A 25446-nucleotide genomic window follows, 5' to 3' on the forward strand; every position below is an offset into this window, starting at 1 on the left:
AGCTACACAGATAGATTAATTATAATGTAATCTGTGTGTATGCTGTGTGTCTGTATATATATATATATATATATATATATATATATATATATATATATATATATATATATATATATATATATATATATATATATATATTTAAATGTTTTATATTCAAATGCGAGTGATTAAATGTATACGCATTACAGATCAATATATTTGTATGATTTTATGTTACGTTTCTAAATAACTTTAGCTCGTCACTGTTGTCGAAAATAGGGATATTGACCTTCGAGCTGACCCGAGAATGAGACCCATATGGGATGATAGTGGACCACTCCCAGAGTCCAGAAATTCAAACTTTGAAATCAGGTTACAATATCCGCCAGAGAAAATTGAATTTTCATATTTTGGGTAAAAATTGACTAGCGCCCAAAGCTAAAACCCACATAAGTCTAAAACCAATAAAGCTGGAGAGCTGAAATTTGGTACAAAGTTAGCAGTGGTATATTTCTGTACTCACACAAAAAAATCAATAAATTTCCTTGAGTGGTTCAAATTTTATTAAGTTTTGAATTTTAAGAAAATCTTTATAACAAAATTTCTCACAAAAAAGCTTACACAAAAGGTGTCATATGAAGTGATATTCAATTAAAAACCTATCAGTTTATATATACTAGATTTTAAAATCCATTTTATTGTAAACTTTGATGTACATAGATATTTTAAAGGTTTATCAATTATCCATAAAATTTATATATTTGCATATGTGTGTAAACAATGCAAGGCAAATATTTTTGATATCACATGTTTTCATCAGTGCAAGAAAACTATCTCATTTTTTCGGGAAAACTCATTATTTTAGCTCAAGCTACAAGTGAAAAAGCATTAAAACTTTGAAGTTAAGCTAAAATTCTTTGTTAGTAAAAATAAAATTAAGTTAAAGCTTAACAATCAATAATTTGAACCCATACTTCACATAAAACTTTTTTGACAGGTTATCTATCACAATGCCATATAAAGCTAGAAACCATGAAGAAAACCGGAAAGTGGTCTATTTGACATGCATGAAAAAGGCAACTCGTCAAATCAGTGCCTACCAAGCTGATAGAATTTCAAAAATATATCAAACCATCTTTGATTTTTCTGATGGACGAGTCCCTCAAGGCCTTTGTGAAGCCTGTCGCACTACATTCAAGAGGAAAGATGAGGGGAAAGATGTTGCTCTGCCACAACTGTTTGACTTCAAAAGTATTGAAATCAAACCAGAAACTCGTGGGCAAGAGTGCACACGTCTTATTTGCAGAATAGCTCGGTTGAAGAATAATGAGAAGAGCCCTCTTGCAGAAGCAGGTAAGATTTTCATTTAAATTACTGATTGCAACTATAACAAGTGCTATTACAATTTCTAGTAATCTTATTTATTGTTATCCCTTAAAAGTAGAATGTATGGACAATGTAATGTTGTGCATTTTACTTTATTACATAACATTACATGACTATGTTTAAATAAAAAATTCTTTGCACTTAAATGTTTATAGAAGAAAAAAAAGAAGGAAGTTCTCAGGCTGTTCGATGTTCAACCTGCTTAAGCCCACTTGGACGGGGTTTGCCCCACAAATGCACTCAGTCCACGTTCAGAGAGAACATGAGGAGCCTTGCAGCACAAGATCCTTAGGTTGCAGAGCATATAGCTCCAATGTTGTCTCCAACAAAGAGTCTTCACCTCATGGGACCATTCGGCTATCAAGAGAAACTGGTGGACATCCAGTTCCAGTTACCCCAGGTAAAAGATCTACTTGTTAACTCCATCCAAGTGGTTTATGAGTCTCTATTGAAAGTTAGTCAAACAAGATTTAGGTGATAAATAATTAAAAGCCCTAAAGCCAATATATAGATAAAAAAGTAGCAATTTTTTGGTCAATCAGCCTACTATTCTATAATGAGGCAATGATGTTGATGCAACATCAATTATTTTTTATTTTTCTACAGGTCCAAGTGACAAGTCACAATCTTTTGTGCCAGCTCTGAAGACAAACGATCTTGTCAACCTACAACTAAATACAGGACTCTCAAACTTGGGAATGAAGAAGCTTGTCCAAACTGTGAACCAGGTGAAATAATGATTAATTAAATAGGCAAAAATTTCCTACTTAATATAGTTAACAAACAAACCTAATATAGCTAGTTATTCAAAGGCGGTCTTACCGGGATGTTAGTATTTTGGTGCAATTGAAATGTTTTGCCTGCATGCATTTACTTTTACGCTTTAAATATTGTTTCACAGGTCACAAATTCAAAGATGGTTGAACCTAACTTCTGTGCAAACTTTCAAGCCCTTGGTCGGAAAGTAGAGGATTTCTTCATATGCTCAAAAATCTCTTCTACATCTCCAAGAGGTCAACAAGAAAATTGTACTGTGGTGCATTGCAAAAGCATGTCAGATCTCCTGATGCAAGTTTTGCAATCTAGGAATGTCCCTGCAAATCACATCGTGAAGATTGGTGTGGATGGCGGGAAAGGATTTCTCAAAATTTGCCTTGGAGTATCAGAAGTCACCCCTGTGGATGAGTGCAGCCAAAGTCCTCCACAAAAACGTTTTTTGACACAAAGGATCGCCAAGGACACCCGTGTGAAACGACAAATCATCGCAGCTGTTGCTGAAGATCTTCCGGAAAACTATTCAAATGTCAAACAACTTTGGTAACTTGTCAATGTCAATTCGATCAAATATTTTATCTCCACTGACATGAAGTTGGCCAACATCTTGTTTGGGCTGCAAGCACACTCCTCATCACATCCTTGTGTGTCGTGTGATGTTGACTCAAAAAATCTCAGCAACTCTGGCACTCTCAGAAGCTTTGGTTCTCTTAGGGCTTGTCTGAAAGCATTTGAAAATTCCAGATCTGACCTCTCCAAAGCAAAATTCTTTGGAAATGTCATCCATGATCCCATTGTCCAAGGCTCTGAAGAAACTCTCATCATTGATGTCCTGCCTCCAATGGAGCTGCACCTCTTACTTGGAATTGTCAACCATCTTTTCAAAGCTATGAAGGAGGTTTGGCAAAATGCCGATCGTTGGCCAGCTTTTCTCCACATCCAAATGAGTGAGTACCATGGTGGCCAGTTTGAAGGAAATGAGTGCCGGAAGCTCTTGAACAATGTTGATTCACTTCAGAGCTTGGCCGAAAATGATGCTGCATTCCACGTTTTTGGCTTTATTGAAACTTTTAGAAAGTTCAACTCCGTCATCAAGGCCTGCTTTGGCACTCACCTTGAAGAAGACTATGGCCAAAAAATTGACCAATTCCAAAGTTCATATTTGGCCTTGCAGCATGGCAGCATTACACCAAAAGTCCATACAATGTTTTTTCATGTAAAGGACTTTGTCAGCCGTCAAAAGATGCCACTTGGCATTTTCAGTGAGCAAGCTGTTGAAGCTGCACATCAGGATTTCAATTCTCATTGGCAAAGATTCAAACGAAAAAAGACCCACCCTTGTTGAAGTCAGAAGAAGTCAAATAAAGAAATCGGCCATTTGATCAGAGTTGACTTTTTCGGTTTCTCAAATTAAACTGAAAAGAAAAAGCGAAAATGCTCTTTTGATATAAACTTTAACTGAAGAAGCTACAGTTTTTTAACCTTTACATTAAGAAATAAGTTCTATTATAACCAAGCAATAAGTACCAAGTCATTTCAAGAGAGTTTTCACTCAAAAAGTAAAATCTTAAAATTTAAAACTTGATAAAATTTGAACCACTCAAGGAAATTTATTGATTTTTTGTGTGAGTATATACCATTGTTAACTTTGTACCAAATTTCAGCTCTCCAGCTTTATTGGTTTTAGACTTATGTGGGTTTTAGCTTTGGGCGCTAGTCAATTTTTACCCAAAATATGAAAATTCAATTTTCTCTGGCGGATATTGTAACCTGATTTCAAAGTTTGAATTTCTGGACTCTGGGAGTGGTCCACTATCATCCCATATGGGTCTCATTCTCGGGTCAGCTCGAAGGTCAATATCCCTATTTTCGACAACAGTGTCGCGTGTGTGCGTGCATGTGTATGCTTTTTGAAACTGGATATATTGTTCATTTTATAAATGAGTATCCTCTAAAACATTTTTTCAAGTGAGCTAAAAATATATTCCAATTTTTGCAGTTGAAATAATAAAAAAATTTTAAATAGATAAAACCAATATTTCATAGTTGATGTGAAAAAATCCAAGTGTTGAACTTCAGAGATAATAGCGTTCACTATTATCTATAATAATAAATTCTTTAGGTAAGTTTTAAAAACATTTTGAGGCCTGGTGGTAGCCACTATCAGGTAGTGGCTCTGGACCTGAGCGAAGGCCCGTTCCTGAGAGTAGTCTTCGGTAAAACAATTTTAGAAAGAACAAAATTTGTTTGGAGTCAGTTTAAGTTTCTTTTTATTGGTCTTTCTTTTTATTGAGAAAAACGAGTTTGCGTAAACCTTGAGTATAGTATTCTGAAAAACAAACTTTCATATTGAAGAAAAAACAATCTGACGGTTACAGTTGCGTGCTATACGCGCAGGTACTTCCGAGATGGTAAATTTAAGATCTCTAGGCTAGGGCTGTAAATCCTGGCTCGTGTTGGTGAACGGCTCGGTGATCGGCTCGTCAAGAGCTCGTTCATGTTCGGCTCGAATGGTAAACGAGCCGGGCTTGAACAAAAAATTAGGCTCGTTTATTAAACGAGCCGAGCTTGAACATCATAGGCTCGTTCATATAGGCTCGATTAAAGCTCGAATATATATGTATATATATATATATATATATATATATATATATATATATATATATATATATATATATATATATATATATATATATATATATATATATATTATAATATGTAATAAATAAAATTGTGATATTATATATATTAGTATGTAATAAATAAAATTGTGATATTATATATATTAGTATATAATAAAAAATATAGTGTTAGTGTAACCATATGAGATATGACCCATATAACTCTTATTACACTAAATAATTGATCAATATAAACAATTTAATTACGTGAGGCTGCTATTGACTATTGTCATTTGCCAACAGTAATATCAACTAATTTTTTAGGTTGATCTTGAAGAAGGAAATTTGAATGTTGTTATTCCAACGGTTCTTAATTCTACTACATGAAAAGGTAAACAATTAAGGTTCTAATTGTATTTTTATGTAGCATGATATCTCCTTTCAAATTCCAATTATTTTTTATATTTAATTATCTAGATTCATTCTCATGCAAGTTTGTTGTAAAATTCCAGCGCACTTTTGAGGTTCAACTTCAAGAGAATTAGAGGAAGGCTTTTTATCTTGTTTCATCCAATGCAATGAGAGCAAGACTTATATTTGTGAAAATGTAATTTGAACTATTAGAGTGCAGTGTTTAATAGGAATTATTATGTTTGTGAGAGTTTACATTATGTTTGAACTTTAAACATTAAGTTTGAACATTGAACTATTAGATTTAACTTTTATTTTGAACTATTAGATTTGTGGGATCTTATTTCATTATGTTGTTTATTTGCATGTTTAATAGACTGTAGGATTGTTTATGTTGTTTGTTGATTTGGACTTGCATTATTTACAGACGAGCCTTTAACGAACAATTTTTTTTTATTAAACGAGCTTTAAACTAACAAGTTACAATAATTATTTCGAGTTTTAAACCAGTCGAGCTCGAGCAACAAGTAAAACGAGCCGAGCCCAAACAATACTAATCCTTAACGAGCCGAGCTCGAATAAAGAATCTCATGTTCGAAACGAGCTCGAGCCGAGCCTGAACACTCTTAATATGTAAACGAGCCAAGCCGAGCCCTGGCAAGCTTGGCTCGTTCGGCTCGATTTACAGGCCTACTCTAGGCGATCCAACAGAGGCAAACTTGGACAAAACGACGATCCCGGGGCACTTAAAATCGTGTTTGAAATATCAGTTTCTTTTGGCATTCGCTGAAGTATTAAACATTGAACAGCACTTAAAATAAGTCCACTGATTAAAATTATTATCAATATACAAAACTTAATCGACTTGTTAGAAATTTTGATTGACTGAACGAATCTTATTTCAATTGAACAAATCCAGTTAATTAGCAGTCCAGTCCAGTTAAATAGTAGTCCAGTTTGTACTAAAAATTGGTTTCAATCAAATGAGTAACCCGGTTTATTTGGGAGTTCTGAAAGCATTTTTTAGTTAAGATGGTTTTTTTTTTCCTCCATCGTGATAAAAAAATTATTTTCCTGACTGAATGAAATCTTTTATGAAAATTTCAATTTGGGTGCACATTTTTTCATAAATTTCATTACTTAATAGTCCTATTTCCAATCCAAAATAGATTGGGAGAGTTACTTTTTAACTTGTAAATAACTATTCGCGGAGTACTTATTTACAGGGATTCATAACAGGCTACTACAGTGGTGCATCCTTTAATATTATTCTAGGAAAGAAAAGGAAAGGGTTCGAGATATAAACAATAAAGAAAATTTTTTTTTCGTTATAATGAAACTCCATTTTTACAGGTTGATAAAGATGTGATAAAGAGGATATTAATAACATTAAACACGTTATAAATTTTAATTAAAAAGTTTGGAGAAAGCGACTTTTCCCTCCTGTTTATTTTGGAAGGAGGCAGTGGGGGACAGATAACTTTTTGATTGAATTAATATGATTTCTTAACATAGCCTTTTAAAGTTACCCTAATAAACATATATTATAATATTCAGTATAATTTCAAATAATGTAATATTGAATAGACTTAACAAAATTATTGGAACGAAAACTCGAATGCACGTATGTATCCTGCAGCAGGGTTATGATTAGGTTATGAGGAAGAGTTTGAAAAAGGAGGTTGTTAACTATATTTTTTTTACTTTTCCATAAACTGCTTAAATTAAATCCAAATTTACTAGTGTAAACTAAACTTTAATTTTAATATATATGTTTTTAAATCCCGTAGATGTATATATGGGGATATAGCTCAGTGGTAGAGCATTCGACTGCAGATCGAGAGGTCCCCGGTTCAAACCCGGGTGTCCCCTTGTCCTTTTACTAACGTTTATACGGTTAAAGTATTTTTTTTTTTTTTTCGTTCAGGTTTTATAGCTTCTAGTTTTCATAAACTAGGCATACATGCATATGTATTGTTGTATATGAAGTTCACTGTGGAAAATCGACGATTTCACATTTTTCTGAATTCGAGAATTTGCTTAGAGTTTAAACGCCTTAGAAGACTTTCTTAAGCTTAAATTAATGTTTTATGTGATTTCTTCTCATTTATGTAGGATTTTTTTATACAAAAAAATAGTAGTAATACTTTTTTTTTTTTATTTTAGTTTATTTTTTATTTTTGAATTACATTGAGAAATGATGTTAAATACAAATAAACATCCAGTTTTTCCAATGAAAACTTAATTTTTGAGTTGTTCCCTTAGAGAGAAACATTTTCACAAAAAATTAAAAATAGCTAAAGTTACACCTAAATTTAAAACTGAGATACAGCAAAAATAGCACCTATTGTAGGTTAACATCAATACTTCCTATTTGCTCAAAATTCTAAAATGGCTAATGAACAATAGGTTATATACATTTTTGAAGACTGAAAAGCCATTTCTTTTATTTTCAACTTTCAAAAAAAAAAAAAAAGCATCTAATTCTTAATTTGATGGATTAAATCTAAACTTCTTTTGCAAAAAGAGAATTTACCTTAGGAGTTTTTGTCTCGATCTTCCAAAATATTTCAAATAGTTAACCGAAAACGACTATTATTGAAGGTATGTATGGCATTATGTGTATAACACTACCAAGTCGGAATATTACTTATCTAGATCTATGCAATTTCTTTTGTTTTGTTTGTTTTTTGTTTTTTTTTTGAAATGGTGACCTCACAAATCCTTTTCAATCATTTTCGGATTCAACACTTGGCCTACAACTTTTTCTAATAAATGTCAATGATCTCGGGATTGCGTCAATAACTCTCTTAAATTTCCTGACGCAGCAAACTTTTCAATCAAGATCAAAACTGTTCTTAGAAATGAATTCAGAGTTTTAAAAAATCTTGATATAGTTCAAGGAAACTCTCAAGTAACGCAAGCAAAAAATTTATTTTTACTATTCACCATCCAATAAATACAACAATTGAACTAGAAACTAATTATTGAAAATACAGAAATCAGTCGTGATCATGTGATCAAATTTCATGAATCGCCTACATCGATAAAAGCATACCAAAAATTGTAGGCGTGCAATACTGCGACATGTGTTAAATAAATTTAAGCAAATCTATTGTTTTATGGAAAGTCACGATCGCAGAAACATAAAGCTGACAAACTTTAAAAATGAAAAAGACCATGTAAAACCTATTTCTTCAAAGTGTAAGTATATATTTGTTATATTAGCTTGACGTATACAACATCCTTTGTCTCGAGTACAAAAATCATGTATGTTCTTTTATTTTCCATGGTCTCTAAAACTATATCTTAATTGTAATAATGGCTACTTGTAATTTAATTTATGCTCACAAATGGCTTCTTAATTCTAATAATATTTTATACCTGTATCAAATTGTTATTTAGAAAGAATATTTTTTAAGAGTATGAAAATCTAATTACAGATTTTATTTAACTATGAATCTTTTAAAACACCATATTACATTAAATTGTCTAATCTAAAAGGTTTCAAGAAAAGTTGGAAGCAGTTTAAAAGCAATATAAAATAAAAAAATTTTAAAAGAATGTTTTTCTTTTTTTCTTTTTTTCTTTTTAAATCTGCGGTTATTGGGAAATTATGTTATCTAATTGGCGTTTGATACATTCCTAGCGCTCTTATAATCTTGATCGAAGATTTCTCAGTACACATTTGATCAAAACCTGAGATACTGAAGGCTTTTCTGCTTTTAATGAGTTAAAGTCATTGACTTATTTTCGTACACCCTCTTTTTAAAAACCTCCTGTTAGAAATAGTCCAGAGGACCAGGTCCGGGCTGCGTGGTGGCCAGTTAATATCACCTCTTTGTATAATCAAGTTATTGGGGAATAACTACTTTGGCTTCAATTTGGTGTGACAAGTGGCGCCATCTTGTTGAAACCATGTTTTTGTATTGAAACTATGAAACTGTTTCAAAGATGGAACTAAAAATTTGTTCTGTATTCACAGTTAGTTCTGATTATACCTTTGGCAGACATCGCGCTCTAAACAATAACTTTAGGGCTATGAAGCGGACGTTCATGTTTCTGTTTGAGTTTTCCACTGACCGACAATTTGTCTATTTATATAGCCGTTTCAAGTGGAAATTCGCTTCATCACTAAATAAATGACGTAAAAGTTATCAAACTGCAGAAATATGTTCGAATGTTTCTTTAACGGCATGCGGACGACCAGTATTTTGAATTGAAACAGTAGACCCAGTCGATTCATTTTAATACATTTCTGAATTATGTTCCGGTGAAGCGGAGTTCAGATCCCACTATAAGCATAAAATAAGCGTTGTGCAGTAAAATGCTGAGCCTTAAAACGCACGCTGTTGACCTTTGAACGGCTCCGTCGCTACTTCCACGAATCACTTGGTTTTCCACACACCGCTTCGTTCTCCCCACACTTCAAAAAGAAATAGCACTCACCCTTTTTGGACACTTTGTATTTATCGGAGTATGTATTTCGACACGCTTTTACTCAAACAGATAGGGCTAACAATAAATAGCCTTGTCTGCTCGAGTCCGTGCCAAATACTTTTGATCATTTCGCAATAATTGTAAAATGTTATCCGTTTGGTACTTAAAAAAATCGTTTGTTGAATTTGTTACTTGGTGCAGAACAGATTTTCGTTGGTAGAAGATTTTTTATCCTTTAATAAAAAACTTGTAAAAAATAATCAATACAATTTTTTTGGTTTATCATGAGTACCCTCCGGCGTAAATACTTTTCACTGATATTCCCGTCCGTATTAATTTCTTCTTGAGTTTTGCTGTGATACCACCAACCTTTTTTACTTATAATTTCCTCTTTCGCATTATCATCATATGTATTGTACAATTATTTCGAACTTTTTAAAACAAAGAATTATTATTCTATTAAGAGCCCTTGAATTTTTTAATGCAACCGTTGCAGAACTCGAAATTCATAAAACGGGATGATTAGATGATTTAGAATCTGAGTTTTTAGATTCTTTTAACAACTCTGTTGTGTTCATATTATGACAAGTAATATCAATAAACATAACATAACCGCGAAAATAAGATGAAATAAACAACTGATGACATTAAAACTTTTAACATCAGATGGTCTTTGGTGAAAATCATCTTTGTTCAGTCAGAATGTTTTCTAGTATCGATGCATCCCGAAAAAATTCAATTCTCAAATATTTTCTTAATGTTTACGACTTTTTGTTCAAAAACGTCGCTCACAAACAATCGTAGACTGTATGTCCTTTCATGAAGCGATTATTTTAGACATCGGTTGACTATTGAGTTTTGCTAATTTTGGTTGAAGTGCGTCTTTCTTCCCACGAGCTAAATTTTTTCAAAGCGGTGGATATCATGTCATTCATGTGATCGATTAGCTAGAAGAAAAAGCAAAGTTCTCTTCAAAAAAAACAAGTTTAAAATTTTTTATTATACAACTTTAAATGTTTTGAAAAAAACGAATTTTTTTTCCCGTGCTTTTCGATACAATGTTTAAGAGCGTTTTCAACGAACAAAGATTTCAACGAACAAGATTTGGGAACTTTTTAACCAGCGCATCGTAGACTCAAGTTGCAAGTTAAAAAATCAAAGAATTTTCGAAAATAGTTACAAAAGCAGATTGAGAACAATTTTATACAACGCGCGAACTTTTGCTAACATATCTAGTAATTTGCTTGTTACTTCTTTTTGTATTGTTATTTGTGGTGTGATGTACAAATGTGATAATATTTACAACATAAATTATCATTAGAAGTAAGTAAAAACTAACTTGAATGTTTTGTGATGAAAGCGAAGAAGAAAAACTCGATAGCTTTGTCTGTCTAAATTTCTCCAAACTAGAAGCCATTCGTTGAACCTTACAAAAGTTTAATTTATTTAATTATATATTGAAGCAAGATGAAACTCACATTAAATCATATGCAAATTAATAGATTTACCTTTTCTTCTAGTTGTGGTGTTTTTATAGGAAAACAAGACCAAAAATGCCTTAATATCTCAGCTAAAGCAAGGTAGCTTTTTCTCATCTCTTGATATAAATGCAAAGGGACATTGTCAACTAAAAGAATATAAACAGTATATAAGCATCTGTGACAATATTGTGACATTATTGAAAGAATCAAGCACAAGCCTACTAAACTGGTAGCGTCAATCAGAAATCTTTCATATGAAAGAAGACTCAAAGCATTAGACCTAACCACACTTGTGGAAAAGAAGACTCAAAGCATAACCCACTCATTTTTTTTTAACCGTTCACAGTTTTAGAAAAAACCTCAAAAAATAAAAGAAGATGCAGTTTTTAATTCATGGTTTCTATCTCATGTTAACCTTCTGGTAAGAGTGGTTAAAAAATATTTGAAGTAAAAAAACTTTAACTAAAAACTTATAAAAAAAAGCAGTGTCCAATCATGTCAACAATCAAAAAGAAGGTAACTGTTTTCAATACTACAAAGTATTAACAAGGCAAAAGTACAGACTAAATTTCTTTTTAAATAGAACAACAAAATTATGGAATCACCTTCAGTTAAAAGTTTTAAAGCAGTTATCAGTTGCTGGATGAGCAGCAATTACTGGCTCTGCCAGTTACATTGTTTATTACTATACTAAATATATATACATATGGAAAATGGAAATCATATGGAAGATAGAAATCATATGGAAGATGGAAATCAGCCAGTCACTGATAAATATCAGGCAGTTTATTTCTTGTGCTAACAATCATTTTTACTTCTGTATCAAGTAATAGTGATGCAATAAATATTTAAATCCAATAAAAGCATATTTAAATATGATAAAATTATAATGAAGTTTGCAATTGCAAAGTTATTTACAGAAAATTACCTAAAGAAATAGTTCGATTAGTGGTTGCCATATATTTCCCACCTGGAGAAACATCATTCATAGCAGATACAGCTGATTTTGCTGAAAGTACCTAAAATTATAAAAGATATTTAATGATAAAATTATTGAATTTAGAAAAGAAATCAACCAAAAAACTAAGGAATATGAAGAATGATGTAATACATTAGCAAGATCAGGTTTCCACATTGCTATACTTTGTTTAAACAACTTGTAACAAGGCTCATACCCATTCTAAATACAAGAACTTTATTATTAAGAAAGAAGAACATCACCATAATACAACTAGAGTTTTAAATTAATACGCAAATATACACAATATAACTAAAATAATTATTGATAATACAGCTAAAGTAACCTCATGATTATTAATAAATGTTTCCTGGCTGTGAGAAAACTTATCTGTATCAACAATTTTAAAATTAGAAACAATCTCTTGATAATGATTTTCTAACTCTTCTAACTCAACTGCTTCACGTATGCGTTTCTATAACAATTACCAAAAAAATGATAGTAGAATTAATCTAAAATTCATAATTTAAAGTAACTTGTACAAAGAACAAAAAACATGTCTCTGTCAATAAACAAAACACCAGTAAAGTCTTAATTTAAAAAACAAGCATGTCTAAGAGAGTGGATATAGAAGCATTATTTGGAGAACAAATCAGAAGGCAAAACTTTCACAATAGTTCCTTTTAAATACAAGAAAATCCACTAAAAATCCACAAAGTACTTTCTATAGGATAATTGGAATGCTGATAATGAATTTGTTCAAGAAAGAGTTCCTGGTAACGATCCACAATTATCCAGAATTGAAAATAATTACTCTTAAGAGTACCAGAAAAACCCTTTGGAGGGAACAATATACACACCATCCTGATAGGAAAAATCAAAAAATTGAAATTTTTCATAACTGTCCAAGAAAAAAAATTTGATTTAAAAATTTTAATATTTTAAATCAACTGAGACAGAAAAAAATTTTAAATATGATCTTGAAAAAAATTATTTAAAATATAAAATATGATATTTTTGGAGTTTTAATAGCCAATTAATCAATTATCTTCAATATTTTTTTCAATAACTTTTCACAACTCTAGCAGTATTTAATAAAATAGATAAATTTTGAGGATAAATTAAATGACAAGTTTCTTGTGGCTTTTTAACATTCTCAAAAAGTTTTTGGCAAACAGACATTGTCACTCAGACATCTAGACACATTGGAATTAAGTGCTGCTGTGGCTGAGGATGTGCCAGAGAGTTATGACAACATGAAAAATTTGGTTCAATTAGAAAGTGCTTTGCTTCATTTCAAGATCCAGGCCTAACGGGTGACAACTAAAAAACGAGACTGGATTTAAAGACACATATCTTCTCAAAGGAATAAGATTTTAAAAATAGGAAAACTGTTTTAGAAGGTATTTTTATTCTAGTTTTTAAATATTTTATGTATTTTTAGTTTTTATAGAAAAATGAATAAAAAAATAAATTCAAAACAAGAAGAGATTAGAAAACGTGTGTATGAATTTTATTCAAATTACAAAAATGCTGGTAAAAAGTTCACTTATGACCACTTTAAAGTTGAGAATATACCTAAAAGTACTATCTACAAGATAATTAAACGTGCTGAAAGTGAATCTGGGTACCAAAGAGTTCAAGGAAGTGGAGTAAAAGCTAAAAAAATGACCAGGACAAACATTGAAAGGCTCAAACTCATGTTTGACCATAAAGACGGAGTTTCTCAACGACAGGCAGCTAAAAAGTTCAACTGTACTCAGCAACACATTAGTAAAACATTAAAAAAAAGAACAAATATTTAGTCAAGAAAAAAAATGACGATTCCAAAACGCTCTGACCAGCAAAAAGCAGCAGCTAGAACTAAGTGCAGTCAATTATGTCAGAAATTCAAAAATCGTAAACCAATCATTGACGATGAGTCTTATTTCACGTTAAATCACTCCAGTATCAATGGAAATGATATATTTTATACTAGTGATGTAAAATCTACTCCATCTACAGTTAAATACCAAACAAAACAAAAGTTTCAAAAGAAATTACTTCTATGGATTGCTTTTTCTGAAAATGGAATTTCTCGGCCTTATTTTGTACCAAGTGGACTGGCTGTAAATCAAAAAATCTATTTAAACAAATGTATTAAGAAGAGACTTATTCCATTCATCAATAAGTATCATTCAGATGGTGCATATGTATTCTGGCCAGATTTAGCATCATCTCACTATGCAAAAACAGTAATCATGTACCTAAACAAGGAAAACGTGCATTATGTTGAGAAAGCGGATAACCCTGCAAACTTGCCAGAATGTCGTCCTATCGAAAATTTTTGGAGTATTTTGAAAGGCCTTGTCTACAAGAATAATTGGCATGCAAAAAATCTTAAAAAATTACGTTCTAGAATCAATTATTGCCTTAATAAAATTGATATTGAGCTCATACGGAGCCTACCTCAGTCTATACCAGGCCTAGTTGATAAAGTCAGAAGAAATGGTTTAATTGAGAACAACTGATTATATATATAAAAACTAGAATAAAAATACTTTCTAGAACATTTTTCCTTTTTGTTTTATCCTACTTCTTTAAAGAGATATGTGTCTTTAAATCCAGTCTCGTTTTTTAGTTGTCACCCGTTAGATCTCAAAAAAGATGAAGCACTTTTAAAATATGGTTCATGACCCACTCTTGAATGTACCAATACATGTCAAAAACTTCTGAGAAATGTTAATATTCTTCAAAGACTTGCATAGGTAGACTTTGCTTATCAAGTCTTTCCTTTATTGACAAAAAAAAATTTAATGCAGTTGAGTCTTCTTGTTTTGGAAACCAATTGCACTCTGACTGTGTAAAAAATCGCACAATTTCAAAATTCATTCCTTGCTCTATCAAATGCAAGCATCACTCCAAAAGTCTATGCTGTTTTCTTTCACATCAAAGACTTTATTGGTCATAGAAAGAAATCTGTTGGCAAATACAGTGAGCAGGCCACAGAGGCACTTTTTTACAGCTTCAGGGCACACTGGGAAAAATACAAGAAACTTGTGGATTACCCAGAATATTTACAAAATCTGCAGCCATGTCTTGCTGATTACCAATATAGGAAATTCTTTATTTTTTGTTTGACTAAATATAATCAGTAATTGTTTGAACACATTATTGTATGTTAGAGATTTTATCTGAAATGTGTTAAGAATTTCAATTGTTTTATAAAAATATCTATATCAACTTTTTTTGTTACAAAATTTAATGAAAATCTTATCGAATAAGTTGCTTTAATTTGTGGTCTAAAAGAATTCAACAATGATTAACTATATCATTTTTGTTCGTCTGATGGACGAAAAAATGATTTGATTGCTTTTACAACTATATATCTTAACATCAAAAACTTCAAATCAATTTTTTTTTCTCAGATGCTCATGAAAGATTTCAATTTTTTGATTTTTCTCATCAGGAAGGTGTGTAAAATGTTCCCTTCAAAGGGTTTTTTTGGTACTCAAGAGTAATTATTTTCAATTTTGGATAAATGTGGGTCAGATGGTAAAAATAATTACCACAAAGAACATTTTGATAATAATGCTTGACCAGAAAGCTAGAGTCTGGCAATACCAAGCAGCTTGTAAATTTAAGTGCATCTATTTATAGTAGTATATCCAAAACATTGAAAAACTAACATCCATCAAAAAAAGAAGCAAAAGATTCTAAAGCAAAGTGACAAACAAAAAGTAAAAGTCTAAACAAAATGTGCTCATCAGAAAATCAAATGGAAAATTGTTATCTTAGATAACAAATCTTATTTCACTCAGCTTCACAACACAATCAGTAAGACTGTTTTTCAAAGTCCTCCAATTAACTGCATGTTTGACAATTTGATAAGCACACTGGTATTCAGAGAAAATGGGTATGCAGTGAATAATGAAACCTACTTGAATGAGTGCATTAAGAAATTTATTAATTGCATCAAAAAACATTATTCAAATGGCAAATATACATTTTGGCCAGATCTCGCAACATCATATTATGCCAAAACAGTTGTTAACTATATGGATAACAAAAATATCAATTTTGTGAAGAAAGAGGATAACCCTGTAGTGATCATAAACTAAATTACTCAAGCTTAAAAAGCTTGATTAATTGTCAATAGTAGTATGATTAGTAGTTGTCAATAAAAACTGTCATAGAAGTGACATAAAAAAGTTTACAGAAAAAAAAAAAAAAAAAATTAGTTCAAAATCCAAATATACAAATAACTTTTTTAATTGGTAAATTTTTTGGTAAATTAGCGGTAAATTTTTGATTCGTTTAAAGAGTATGAACAATAAAATAAAGCAGTTGTCAGAACATTGCAAGAGGATGCACTTAGTTGTTAGACAATTGAAAATAAAACAAATTGTTTCTGGATAATGCTCTAATATGGAGTGATCAAGTAATGGTCCCTGGAACAATACACAGAGCTAAGTGGATAGCTAAATTTCTATACTTTGAGAAAATTTGGATGTTTAGACAGAAATTAAAACTAATAGTTCACAGAAAAATGTAAGCGAATCTTTTTGGATAAATGTTCTACACAATAGTTTGGTAATGTGCCAAAACCTAACAGCTGCTCTAGCCATTATTCTTTAGTTTTTAAAAGAAACAAAAGTAAAAAACAAAAAAAAGTAAATTTTAAACTATAATTTATACATTGTAATGTAAAGGGTATTATATTACTATACAAAAATATGCACAAGCACAAATTTAACTTACTCTTTTTCTTTCTATGTCTGTACTTTTAGTTGATGATGGCCTTTGAAATATTTTTAAAAAGATTTATACAATTTGTATTTGCCCTTAATTTGAATTAAGTAAATATTGCAACTTTCATGGTAAAAATTTACCATGAAAGAAAGAAATTTACCTATCATTAACTTCTTGAAGAATCATGAAACTTTGATGATTAAAATGTTTTATCAGAGTTTCGTGGGATGAATGTCTTTTAACTTCTGTAGTTCCATAACCCTATCCAATTAATGTACAACAAGTTGTATCAACAAATTTGTTACAACAAAAATTAGATCTACTTAATTTTCAAACATCAAATTTAAGAACAATGGATTCAAATAAAATAATAGATTTAAAAAACAAAAAGTTTAAATTAAAAGTATTAAATTATTTAAAAAAATTATCATAAAAAATGTTTAAAGAAATAAAAAATTTAATTTTTAAAATAAAACTAAATTTTTTTTACAAAACCTCTTCTGAAATCGGACATGTGGGAGAGAAATCAATCAGAGGATCAAAAAAATCTGTAACTAACTTCTTAAAGTGTTCTATAAACAGAGAAGAAAAGATTGGTAGCAGAGACAAAATATCTAATTTAAAAAGATTACAAAATATAGATTGGAAAGAGTTAAGAAAATTTCTTAAGCCTTCAAATTAAAAATGAATCATACCTTGTTCATCTTTCTTTGCTAACTCACCAAAGGCATCTTTATTTGATTGGCTGTTTTTAGGTATTCGATCTCGATGAAAATGTTGCGATTGAAAAAACTCTGTCCAAAATTCTTTCTCACTCATCTGTTGACAAAAAAAAAGGAACTAAAATTAAACATTCATCTTGTCTAAAAAAGCAAAAGAAATTAAGCTATTAAAAGGTAATTTTCCTCACTTCATCAGGTACAGCTGCAACATACTTCTTCTTAACTAAAGTGAACAAATAGTTTGTTTTCCAAAAACATTATCACATTTCTTTTAAAAAAATTCTTCAAGAATTGAAGAAATAAGTAATAAAGAAAATAGACCTGCTGGATACACTTTAAATATGGCATCAATGCTATCTGCAGTCAAGTTAAACCTTAACTCATTGCAGCCATGCATGTCTGGTTTTAACTCTGCCTGTATTATAGAAGTATAAAAATTAAGAATACTAACAACAGATAAATCATAAAAATAAACTCTGACTTAAGCTAAGATTACTGAGGTACAAAAGAATGTAATTCTTTTTTAAAAATCAAGATATCAATTTAAAAGGTAATAAAAATAGTATTTATTGGAAAAAATATTAAAGAACTAATGACCTTATCATTTTTGATAACAACAAAAAATCTCATCTAAATACCTAAATTTCTAAATATATTTTTAATTATTTAAAAAATCAATTTTAACTACCTAAAAACTACATCAATTTTAAAATTTTGGATGATAAAAATATCAATTTTGATATTTTAGGAAATTTAACCTACCAGTAATCCTGAAGCAATCCCAACCTTTTGTTTTTCATTAGAGACAGAAGTACAAGCCTGAAACCAAAAATAAACTCAATACTTTAGCTGTAAAACCACTTAAAGTAGATTCTTATTCCACAAACCACAATAACTGATAAGAGCAGCTAAAAAAGAATAATCACCAATGAATTAACTGATTTCTGATTTTCCCAAAACTCTTCAGCAGTTATAATTCCTGTAACAACCAAATCTTTATATAACTGATACAAATCACTATTCTCTTTGAGTAACCTGAAATTTATATATATAGTTATAATATAAGGGACCATGATGAACTTTTTGGTGACCTTTGGCATACATTTAAAAAAATATCGATTGGGCTCAAAACTTTCTGGTCAGATATAATTAGCAAAAACTCGAGAAATATTTAACGAGTTAATTCCAATTGTTCAAATTTCAAAGTGCACTTATAAAATAATCAAATTTTCTTAAGTGTAGGTGCCATCATGGCCTGGATCTTGCTTCCAGTGACCTTTTTTCAATGCTACTATCCATTTTTGCTTAAATTCATTATCTTTTGCTGATTTGCTGCTTTTTAACAAGATTCCTTTTACAAGCCCCCAGTAACACTTGATTACATGCTGTTTAAGGCCTTTTTTAGTGACAAATGGAGCACTTTTAAGGTCACAAGAGCAAATTGCTTGCCATACAAAGATCTTTACAAACTTTTCTGTCTGAATATACTTAAATCTTGAGTGTTTTTTTGACAAGCAAATGACTGCATTCAAACCTTTTAGTGAGATCTCTCTAGTATTGGCATGGATTCCTTGTAATTGATCAGATGATCAAACTCACTTTGTTTTAGTCAGCAAAACCTGTCTTCCTTCCACTACCTCTTTTTCTTTTGATAACTTGAGTCTCCTTGTATCTTCTCAATGTCTCCAATTGAAAATTTAGCAACTTTTGACAATTTTATAATTTTTGAAGGTGAATTGGTTGGATTTTAAAGAGAAATTTCAAAACTTTTCTCTGATTACTTAATTGTTTATTCATTTTGGACTGACAAACTGATAGTATTAGTAAAACACCAATACAATTAAATATATGTATATAAACATCATTATAAAAAAAATTTGGAATTAATTCATTAAGTATTTCTCGAGTAATATCCAACCGAAAAGTTTTGAGTCCAATCAATAGTAAAACTATTCCTCTATTGAGTACTATTATGGTTGATCCAAGCAGTCTAAAAACTATAATCTAAATAAATCTTATACATCAGATTCCTACATGCTGTGGGGTTGCCTACAAATATTTTAAAAAAAAAAAAAAAAAAACAGATTTTGTCCATTATCTGTATTCTCAGAATATCAAAAAATCTATAAGATAACTGTAATGGTGCAATCTCTTTAAAATTAGGTTATTAAGCTTTAAGCAGTTTTTGGATGGTAAGAAATTAGTAAATTTTAAAAATTTTGGAATTTACCGATGTTTTATTAGATAATAACATAAAAACAAGCATTATTGCCATGTAATGTAGTCTCCACCACACTTTATGACATCTTTACAACAGTCATACAAACATTTTAGTTCTATTTCAAATCAATCAAATAGCAGTGACCTGAACCAATCCAGCAAAACCTTAATTTCTTCTGTACAAGTAAAACCATAAATAATTGTAAAATCAATCAAGAACATGTCACATTGATCAGTCAATCAACCTATAGCCCTGATCTAAACCAATGCAACAGAGGTTGTTTAAAGATTTGAAGAAGTCTCTCAGACAACATGATTTTAGTGTGCAGAAATTAAGGAGGCTGTGCTGCAGTAGTTCAAGCCAATACCAGCTGATTGATTTGAAATAAAACTAAAACATTTCATGACTGTTGTAAAGATGCAATTAGGTGTAATGGAGACTATATTACATGGAAATAACACACTTTCTTATGTTATCATTATGTATTAAAAAAAAATATTGGTAAATTCCTGAGACTTTTTGAACAAGCCAAATAAAAAAAAAATTTCATAACTTCATAGTAGAATTAAGTAAGTTATGCTTAAACAGTAAACTTATTTTACATTAAAAATATTCTTCAATTTTTAGAGATGGTCTGTTACAACAAGCATGTTTGCTTCGCCAAGTGTAATAGCATGCTCTGCACTGTCAAGTTATAAAATCTAATATAACCTGGAAATAATTTCTAGTTTGATAAACTGACTTCCTGCAGTTTCAACTTTTTTTTAACAAGATCATGAGCAAAACTAGCTTTCAGGTCCAATAAATTTTTTTTTGAATTTTGAATTGTGATGTAATAGAAGCCAATTTTTTTGGGAACAAAAAGAGGAACTACTTCATATTTATTCCTTATTCTAATATGTTGGAGATATTTTTAATCTCCATAATTCTCAACAATTGTTAAACTTTCTATTTTTTTAAATAATTTCTTAGTAACCAGACTTTTCTCTTTCTATGAAATAGTTGAGGATGAAGGAGATGACTCCTTCATCCTCAACTATTTCATTCTAATTTCCCTTTTTGTTTTATTTTTCACTGTTTACTGAAAAACTAAAAAAAAGTTTCTAAGGAGATTATCAACATTTTTCTATATTTTTATATTAGTGCTGGTCAATGTTAATGAACAGAACCTCTGCTTTTTGCTAGACCTTTTTAAACAGGTAGAAGATGTATGGTAAAGTCTCTTGTAGATATCCTTTTTTTAGTAAATTGTGCAGAAAATATCCAAGTAGAAAAGAAGCTTCCTTAACTGAATAAATATTAAAAACAATTTTAAATTAAAATAATATCAATTTCTAATATAATAAAAACAAATTTAAAAATATATTTTAAATTCAAAAAATCTTTTCCTTTAACTGTCCAAATACATAACTTAATTTCAAAAAAATGGGACCAAGCACTGCAGTCATTAAAGATGGTTATAGAAAGGGTTAAAATTATATAATCATATGTATGTATGTATGTATGTATGTATGTATGTATGTATGTATGTATGTATGTATGTATGTATGTATGTATGTATGTATGTATGTATGTATGTATGTATGTATGTATGTATGTATGTATGTATGTATGTATGTATGTATAAATCAATGATAAAACAATGGTTGTTAAATTTTAGCCCATAAAAATACTTTTGACAGCACTTCAAAGCTTAAAAATGAGAGTTTTTGGACCCAAAGATGCCACCTTTTGATGATCTACCTATTTACTATACTTTAAACAAATAATTCTTTAAATAAAAAACAAGATTGATTATACTATAGTTCTAATTAAGATACAAAAAAAAGGTTAAAGTATAAATAGTTATAGTAAAGTGGAATGAAAATCCTGTAAAAGGATACTTAAAGTAATAAAAAATGAAGATGCCAATAAAGACATTCCATTTATTAACTACATATAATATAGCATCTTGTATATGAATAAAGCATATTAGTGTCAAAGCACAAAGTGGTATTCTTCCTTAAGTGATAGAAATCACTGGTCTCACTGTTAAAGAATTGACTACATCAAGTGCCTAAAGGAGTGAATGTGTGAGGCTAGAGTTTCAATTAAAAATCTAAAAGAATCCCAAATTATATCCCAATTTGATGATAAAATTGTTCCAGAATTCAATAAAAGAAGAAAATTAACAAGGGACAGAATAGCAGTAGATGTTAATTATGCATGCAAGAATACTCCAAGATACTGCAGGAATACTCCTTTGTATTAGTTCCACAGGAGACTGGTTACAGTTCCTGAGAAGTATCTAAAGAAGTATGACCCATCATTTGGTATAGACGTTTATCTAATATTCTGTTCAGCCTTCTAGATGACAAATTCTCATCAGAGGAAATGAAAGAAATAGCTGATGATCTACTAGATTTGAGTCAATGTGTTACAGTTACCAGTGAGTATGATAAACCAAAAATATCTAAAATATTAAATTTAGATGAAGGACAGAAACCTAGTTTAATATCTTTTGTGGATTTAGCATCCAAATTGATCTTTAATATACTTTAACATGACAAGTAGAATATCAAGTGGCTTCAACTTATCCTCTAATATGTGGAATCTCATGAGCTCCCATAAGAAGTTCAAGCAGTTTGTTTTCCATCTCCCTGTTGTGAATAATGCTTCTGAAAAGATCATCCACTGGTTAAAAGACTTCGATGTACCATGATGAATTTCTAAGGCAAGGTATATTCAAGGTATATTAAACAGTATAGAAAAAATAGTGGAGAAAAGGGTGTACCAACTAAGAAAAGAAAGTTGTAGTTGAGAAGCATTGTGAGACCAGTAGACATATCAGAGAAATGGATAAGAAGCTTTGGATGTAATAGTAAAAACTTGATATAATAGCTTAATTGGTGGTGTTAGGATAGCTTATATATTTTACTGTAATACAAATCAATCAATGTTTTTTTTTTTCATTAATGACTCAATACTTTTTAAAAATAAAATCTTCAGACACAAAAAATAATTGAAATAAAAATCTATTATTATTCAATATGAATAACTTTAAAATTGAAAAATTCTCAGATTTTCAAAAAGTGGTTTTTGAATCAGAAAACTCATTTTTCTAAACTTTGGAGTGCTGTCAAAAATAACTTTTATGGGTTAATACTTGACTGACATTGTTTTTTCACCCATTCAAACCACATGAAATGAAGAAACACTAAAAAAAATATTGACATTCATTTGTGAGTATCTTATCTCATCAGAACTTATCTTTATTTATAAAAGATTTAAATTACATTGAATCTTAAATTATTTTTAATAACTTCATTAAACTGTATTCTTCTTTACATCTTACTTATTCTTTTCCTCGAGTTCTTTATTTGCTTTTTCTCTATGAGCAGGAATCAATTCTGCCAGAAGGTCTTTTATTTCATTTCGATTCTTTAATTGGAATGCTCTACCTTTAGGATTTACAAACTGAAAGTTGTATGAAGATTCTGAATGAAGTACAATCTGCAACTGAACCTTTGAGCTTGATTCAGGACTGATCCTTTGCACTATGGGAAAAAGTATTAGCCACATCCATTAGTTACATTGCTTACTCTAAATGCCAAATTTGGTACAGAAAAAAATGTTTGCATGACCAAGCTTTGTTTATGATTAGAAAAAAACTATTCTGTAAAGGGCTTTCAGATTTTATACACTAAATTTGAGGATAATAGCTTGTATAGATTATTTAAGCCAAATACTTCTTCAAAACTTTCTGCTGGTTTTTAAAAATTTCTTAATTTTTCATAAGAGAAATAAGTAGATATACTTCTGATAGTTTATGATACATTCTTTAGAATTCAACCTACTTTCAATTGAAAATAAAACATGTATTAATTGTTCAAAGTGTTTTTTGTCAGAATTACAAATTAGCCACAAATATTAGCATTACTAAAAACAAATTTATATATTGGTCACAGTTATGAATTGGCTAAAAAACTCTATTTAAAATAAACTACTTTATTTTAAATAGAGTTTTTTAGCCAAATATTACTAATTTATATATGGAAATATTATTTTAGATAACATTTCTATGCATATGTTAAGCTGTATATTTGTTTTTCAGCATTCAACTTGTTTTTGCAGTCCATTCATGTAATATTGTTTAGGTCTTCTTGTAATTTTATTTCCTTATTTAGTAAACAAAATGTGAACAGCAAATATTTAGTAAAGAAAATATGAACAGCAAAAATTTATTTAATTTTTTACATTCTGATTTTTTGGCTAACTTATAATTCTGATAAATATATTAAGACCTCTGTTTAATGGGATTTCTTAATTCTGATAACCCATGCCTCTAGACCAATTATCAAGAAAAGTTTAAATAAATTTTTTGAATATAGTCTTGATTACCTTATTCAAGTCATGCCTCCTAAATTAGTATTCAATAAAACAAAAAAGTTACTTTTAATATCTGAATACAAGCACTGAAAATTCTTCCCAACACCATTTGTAGGACTCCATGTGATTTTGTTTGCCAAAAGACTTAGTGTGCCATCAATTTTTTTGTATTTTACTGTGTTTACAACACATGCAATTGTCTTCTCAGACATTCTTACATTTTATATAAGTTCTTCTACCTAGTAGATGTATTGTTGTTGATATTTTTTTATTGCTATTAATATAACCAACATTAATTTAGAACAGTTAAAAAGAAGTTTAATTTCTCATATATAATATATTTTTTACACAAATCAAATTAAAATAAAGAGAAAAAAACACAGAAGATAAATATATGAATACCAAAAACAAGTATTTCTAACTATATTAACCTTACATTACTTTAAACTTAATAAAGAGTTTAACATCATTTGAAATATGTTACTTGTGAGAGAAAAAAAATAAGTCCACTCCCTTCTCAACCAAATCCTTTAAAACTAAACTAATAAAGTGAATAAAAAATAACCAATTTAAAATGTTTATTATCATTTCGGATTGCCTGCTTAATACTTGTTTAATATAATTTACAAAACATTATACAACTATTTATCTCATTGATAAAGCTTGAAGCTGAGCTTCTTGTATTACCTCTAACTCAGATCTATATCTAGACAGTTTTTTTGACTGTTCTTTAATAAGATTTTCTTTACGTTGTAATTCTTCTTTCATATTTTTAATTTCAATCTGTTCATAAAACGATGGATTTAGTTTTTTGTGAAGTTGTTTTGATTGAATGAAAAAAGACCTCAGCTCTTGAAGAGCAGTGTGGAATTTCTCTACTGCACCAGATAATATATGTTCTTGATTGACCAAATGATCTTTATTTTTAGCTAGCAATAAATTGATATTATGCTTCAGAGCACGTTCAACTTTATCAGGTAAGATTTCAGATGACTCCATTGCACAACTGATACTATTTAAAACATTCTCAAAGAATATATATGTAAGTAAAAATAAGGAAACGAAATGTTAACAAGTTTATATAAAAAGTATGTAGAGGTAAGTAGAGCAAAAAAAAAAATCACCACAAAAAAAACAAACAAACAGAAAGTGAAACTAGAATCTATTAGCAGATGACCTTATTATTTGTTAAACTAACTAAAGAATTTAATTTTTTTTTTAAATGTAACAGAGAAAAAAATTGGCCATTACAAAAAAAACTTCTTAAAAAGAAGACATAAAACAATATGTGAAAAAAAAATTAGCCTTCATTAAAAAGTTTCTTGAAAAAACAGTCCAAAACAATTTACAATAG

General features: G+C 29.9%; 2 protein-coding genes and 1 non-coding gene across 4 annotated transcripts; 2 read left to right on the plus strand and 1 right to left on the minus strand.

Moving 5' to 3' along the window:
- Positions 1-974: 974 nt before the first annotated feature.
- LOC149883005 (uncharacterized) lies at positions 975-3478 on the plus strand. Its single transcript, XM_090101109.1, has 4 exons — positions 975-1332; positions 1521-1765; positions 1972-2093; positions 2267-3478. Exons 2-4 carry the CDS (start codon positions 1555-1557, stop codon positions 2684-2686), a joined length of 753 nt encoding a protein of 250 aa, XP_089957235.1. The 5' UTR covers positions 975-1332; positions 1521-1554; the 3' UTR covers positions 2687-3478.
- A 3493-nt stretch (positions 3479-6971) lies between these two features.
- Positions 6972-7043, plus strand: Trnac-gca (transfer RNA cysteine (anticodon GCA)). The gene has a single exon. It is a non-coding gene; the product is annotated as a tRNA-Cys (tRNA).
- Positions 7044-10133: 3090 nt separating this feature from the next.
- Positions 10134-25106, minus strand: LOC149883007 (general transcription factor IIH subunit 1-like). Of its 2 annotated transcripts, XM_090099732.1 has the most exons (17): positions 24780-25106; positions 24157-24633; positions 23059-23260; positions 18430-18538; positions 18266-18322; positions 17825-17918; positions 17692-17726; positions 17477-17600; positions 17277-17353; positions 16942-17042; positions 16791-16830; positions 12397-12525; positions 12204-12272; positions 12021-12111; positions 11120-11238; positions 10951-11037; positions 10134-10558 (listed from the first exon to the last, which is right to left on the minus strand). In XM_090099732.1, the coding sequence occupies exons 2-17, from the start codon at positions 24302-24304 to the stop codon at positions 10460-10462; spliced, it is 1581 nt and encodes a 526-aa protein (XP_089955858.1). In that variant the 5' UTR covers positions 24305-24633; positions 24780-25106; the 3' UTR covers positions 10134-10459. The 2 variants fall into 2 exon arrangements, with proteins under 2 accessions (XP_089955858.1, XP_089955859.1); XM_090099733.1 differs by lacking the exons at positions 18430-18538; positions 24780-25106 and having other exon boundaries at positions 18266-18411; positions 24157-24375.
- Between the last annotated feature and the right edge of the window lie 340 nt (positions 25107-25446).

The sequence above is a fragment of the Hydra viridissima genome, unplaced genomic scaffold (genome assembly GCF_058129835.1).
Source record: "Hydra viridissima isolate aposymbiotic clone 2 unplaced genomic scaffold, HvirCarnegie_v1 scaffold_10, whole genome shotgun sequence".
NCBI lineage: Eukaryota > Metazoa > Cnidaria > Hydrozoa > Anthoathecata > Hydridae > Hydra > Hydra viridissima.

Excerpts from the sequence above, each read along its gene's own strand:
- LOC149883005 (XM_090101109.1), top strand. The coding sequence starts at position 1,555 with ATGTTCAACCTGCTTAAGCCCACTTGGACGGGGTTTGCCCCACAAATG. Across the intron at positions 1,766-1,971 it reads TCCAGTTCCAGTTACCCCAG|GTCCAAGTGACAAGTCACAA; the intron begins GTAAAAGATCTA and ends ATTTTTCTACAG. Across the intron at positions 2,094-2,266 it reads TTGTCCAAACTGTGAACCAG|GTCACAAATTCAAAGATGGT; the intron begins GTGAAATAATGA and ends ATTGTTTCACAG.
- LOC149883007 (XM_090099732.1), bottom strand. The coding sequence starts at position 24,304 with ATGTCTGAGAAGACAATTGCATGTGTTGTAAACACAGTAAAATACAAA. Across the intron at positions 17,919-18,265 it reads GGATTGCTTCAGGATTACTG|GCAGAGTTAAAACCAGACAT; the intron begins GTAGGTTAAATT and ends TCTATAATACAG. Across the intron at positions 17,601-17,691 it reads TTGCAGCTGTACCTGATGAA|ATGAGTGAGAAAGAATTTTG; the intron begins GTGAGGAAAATT and ends TTTTGTCAACAG.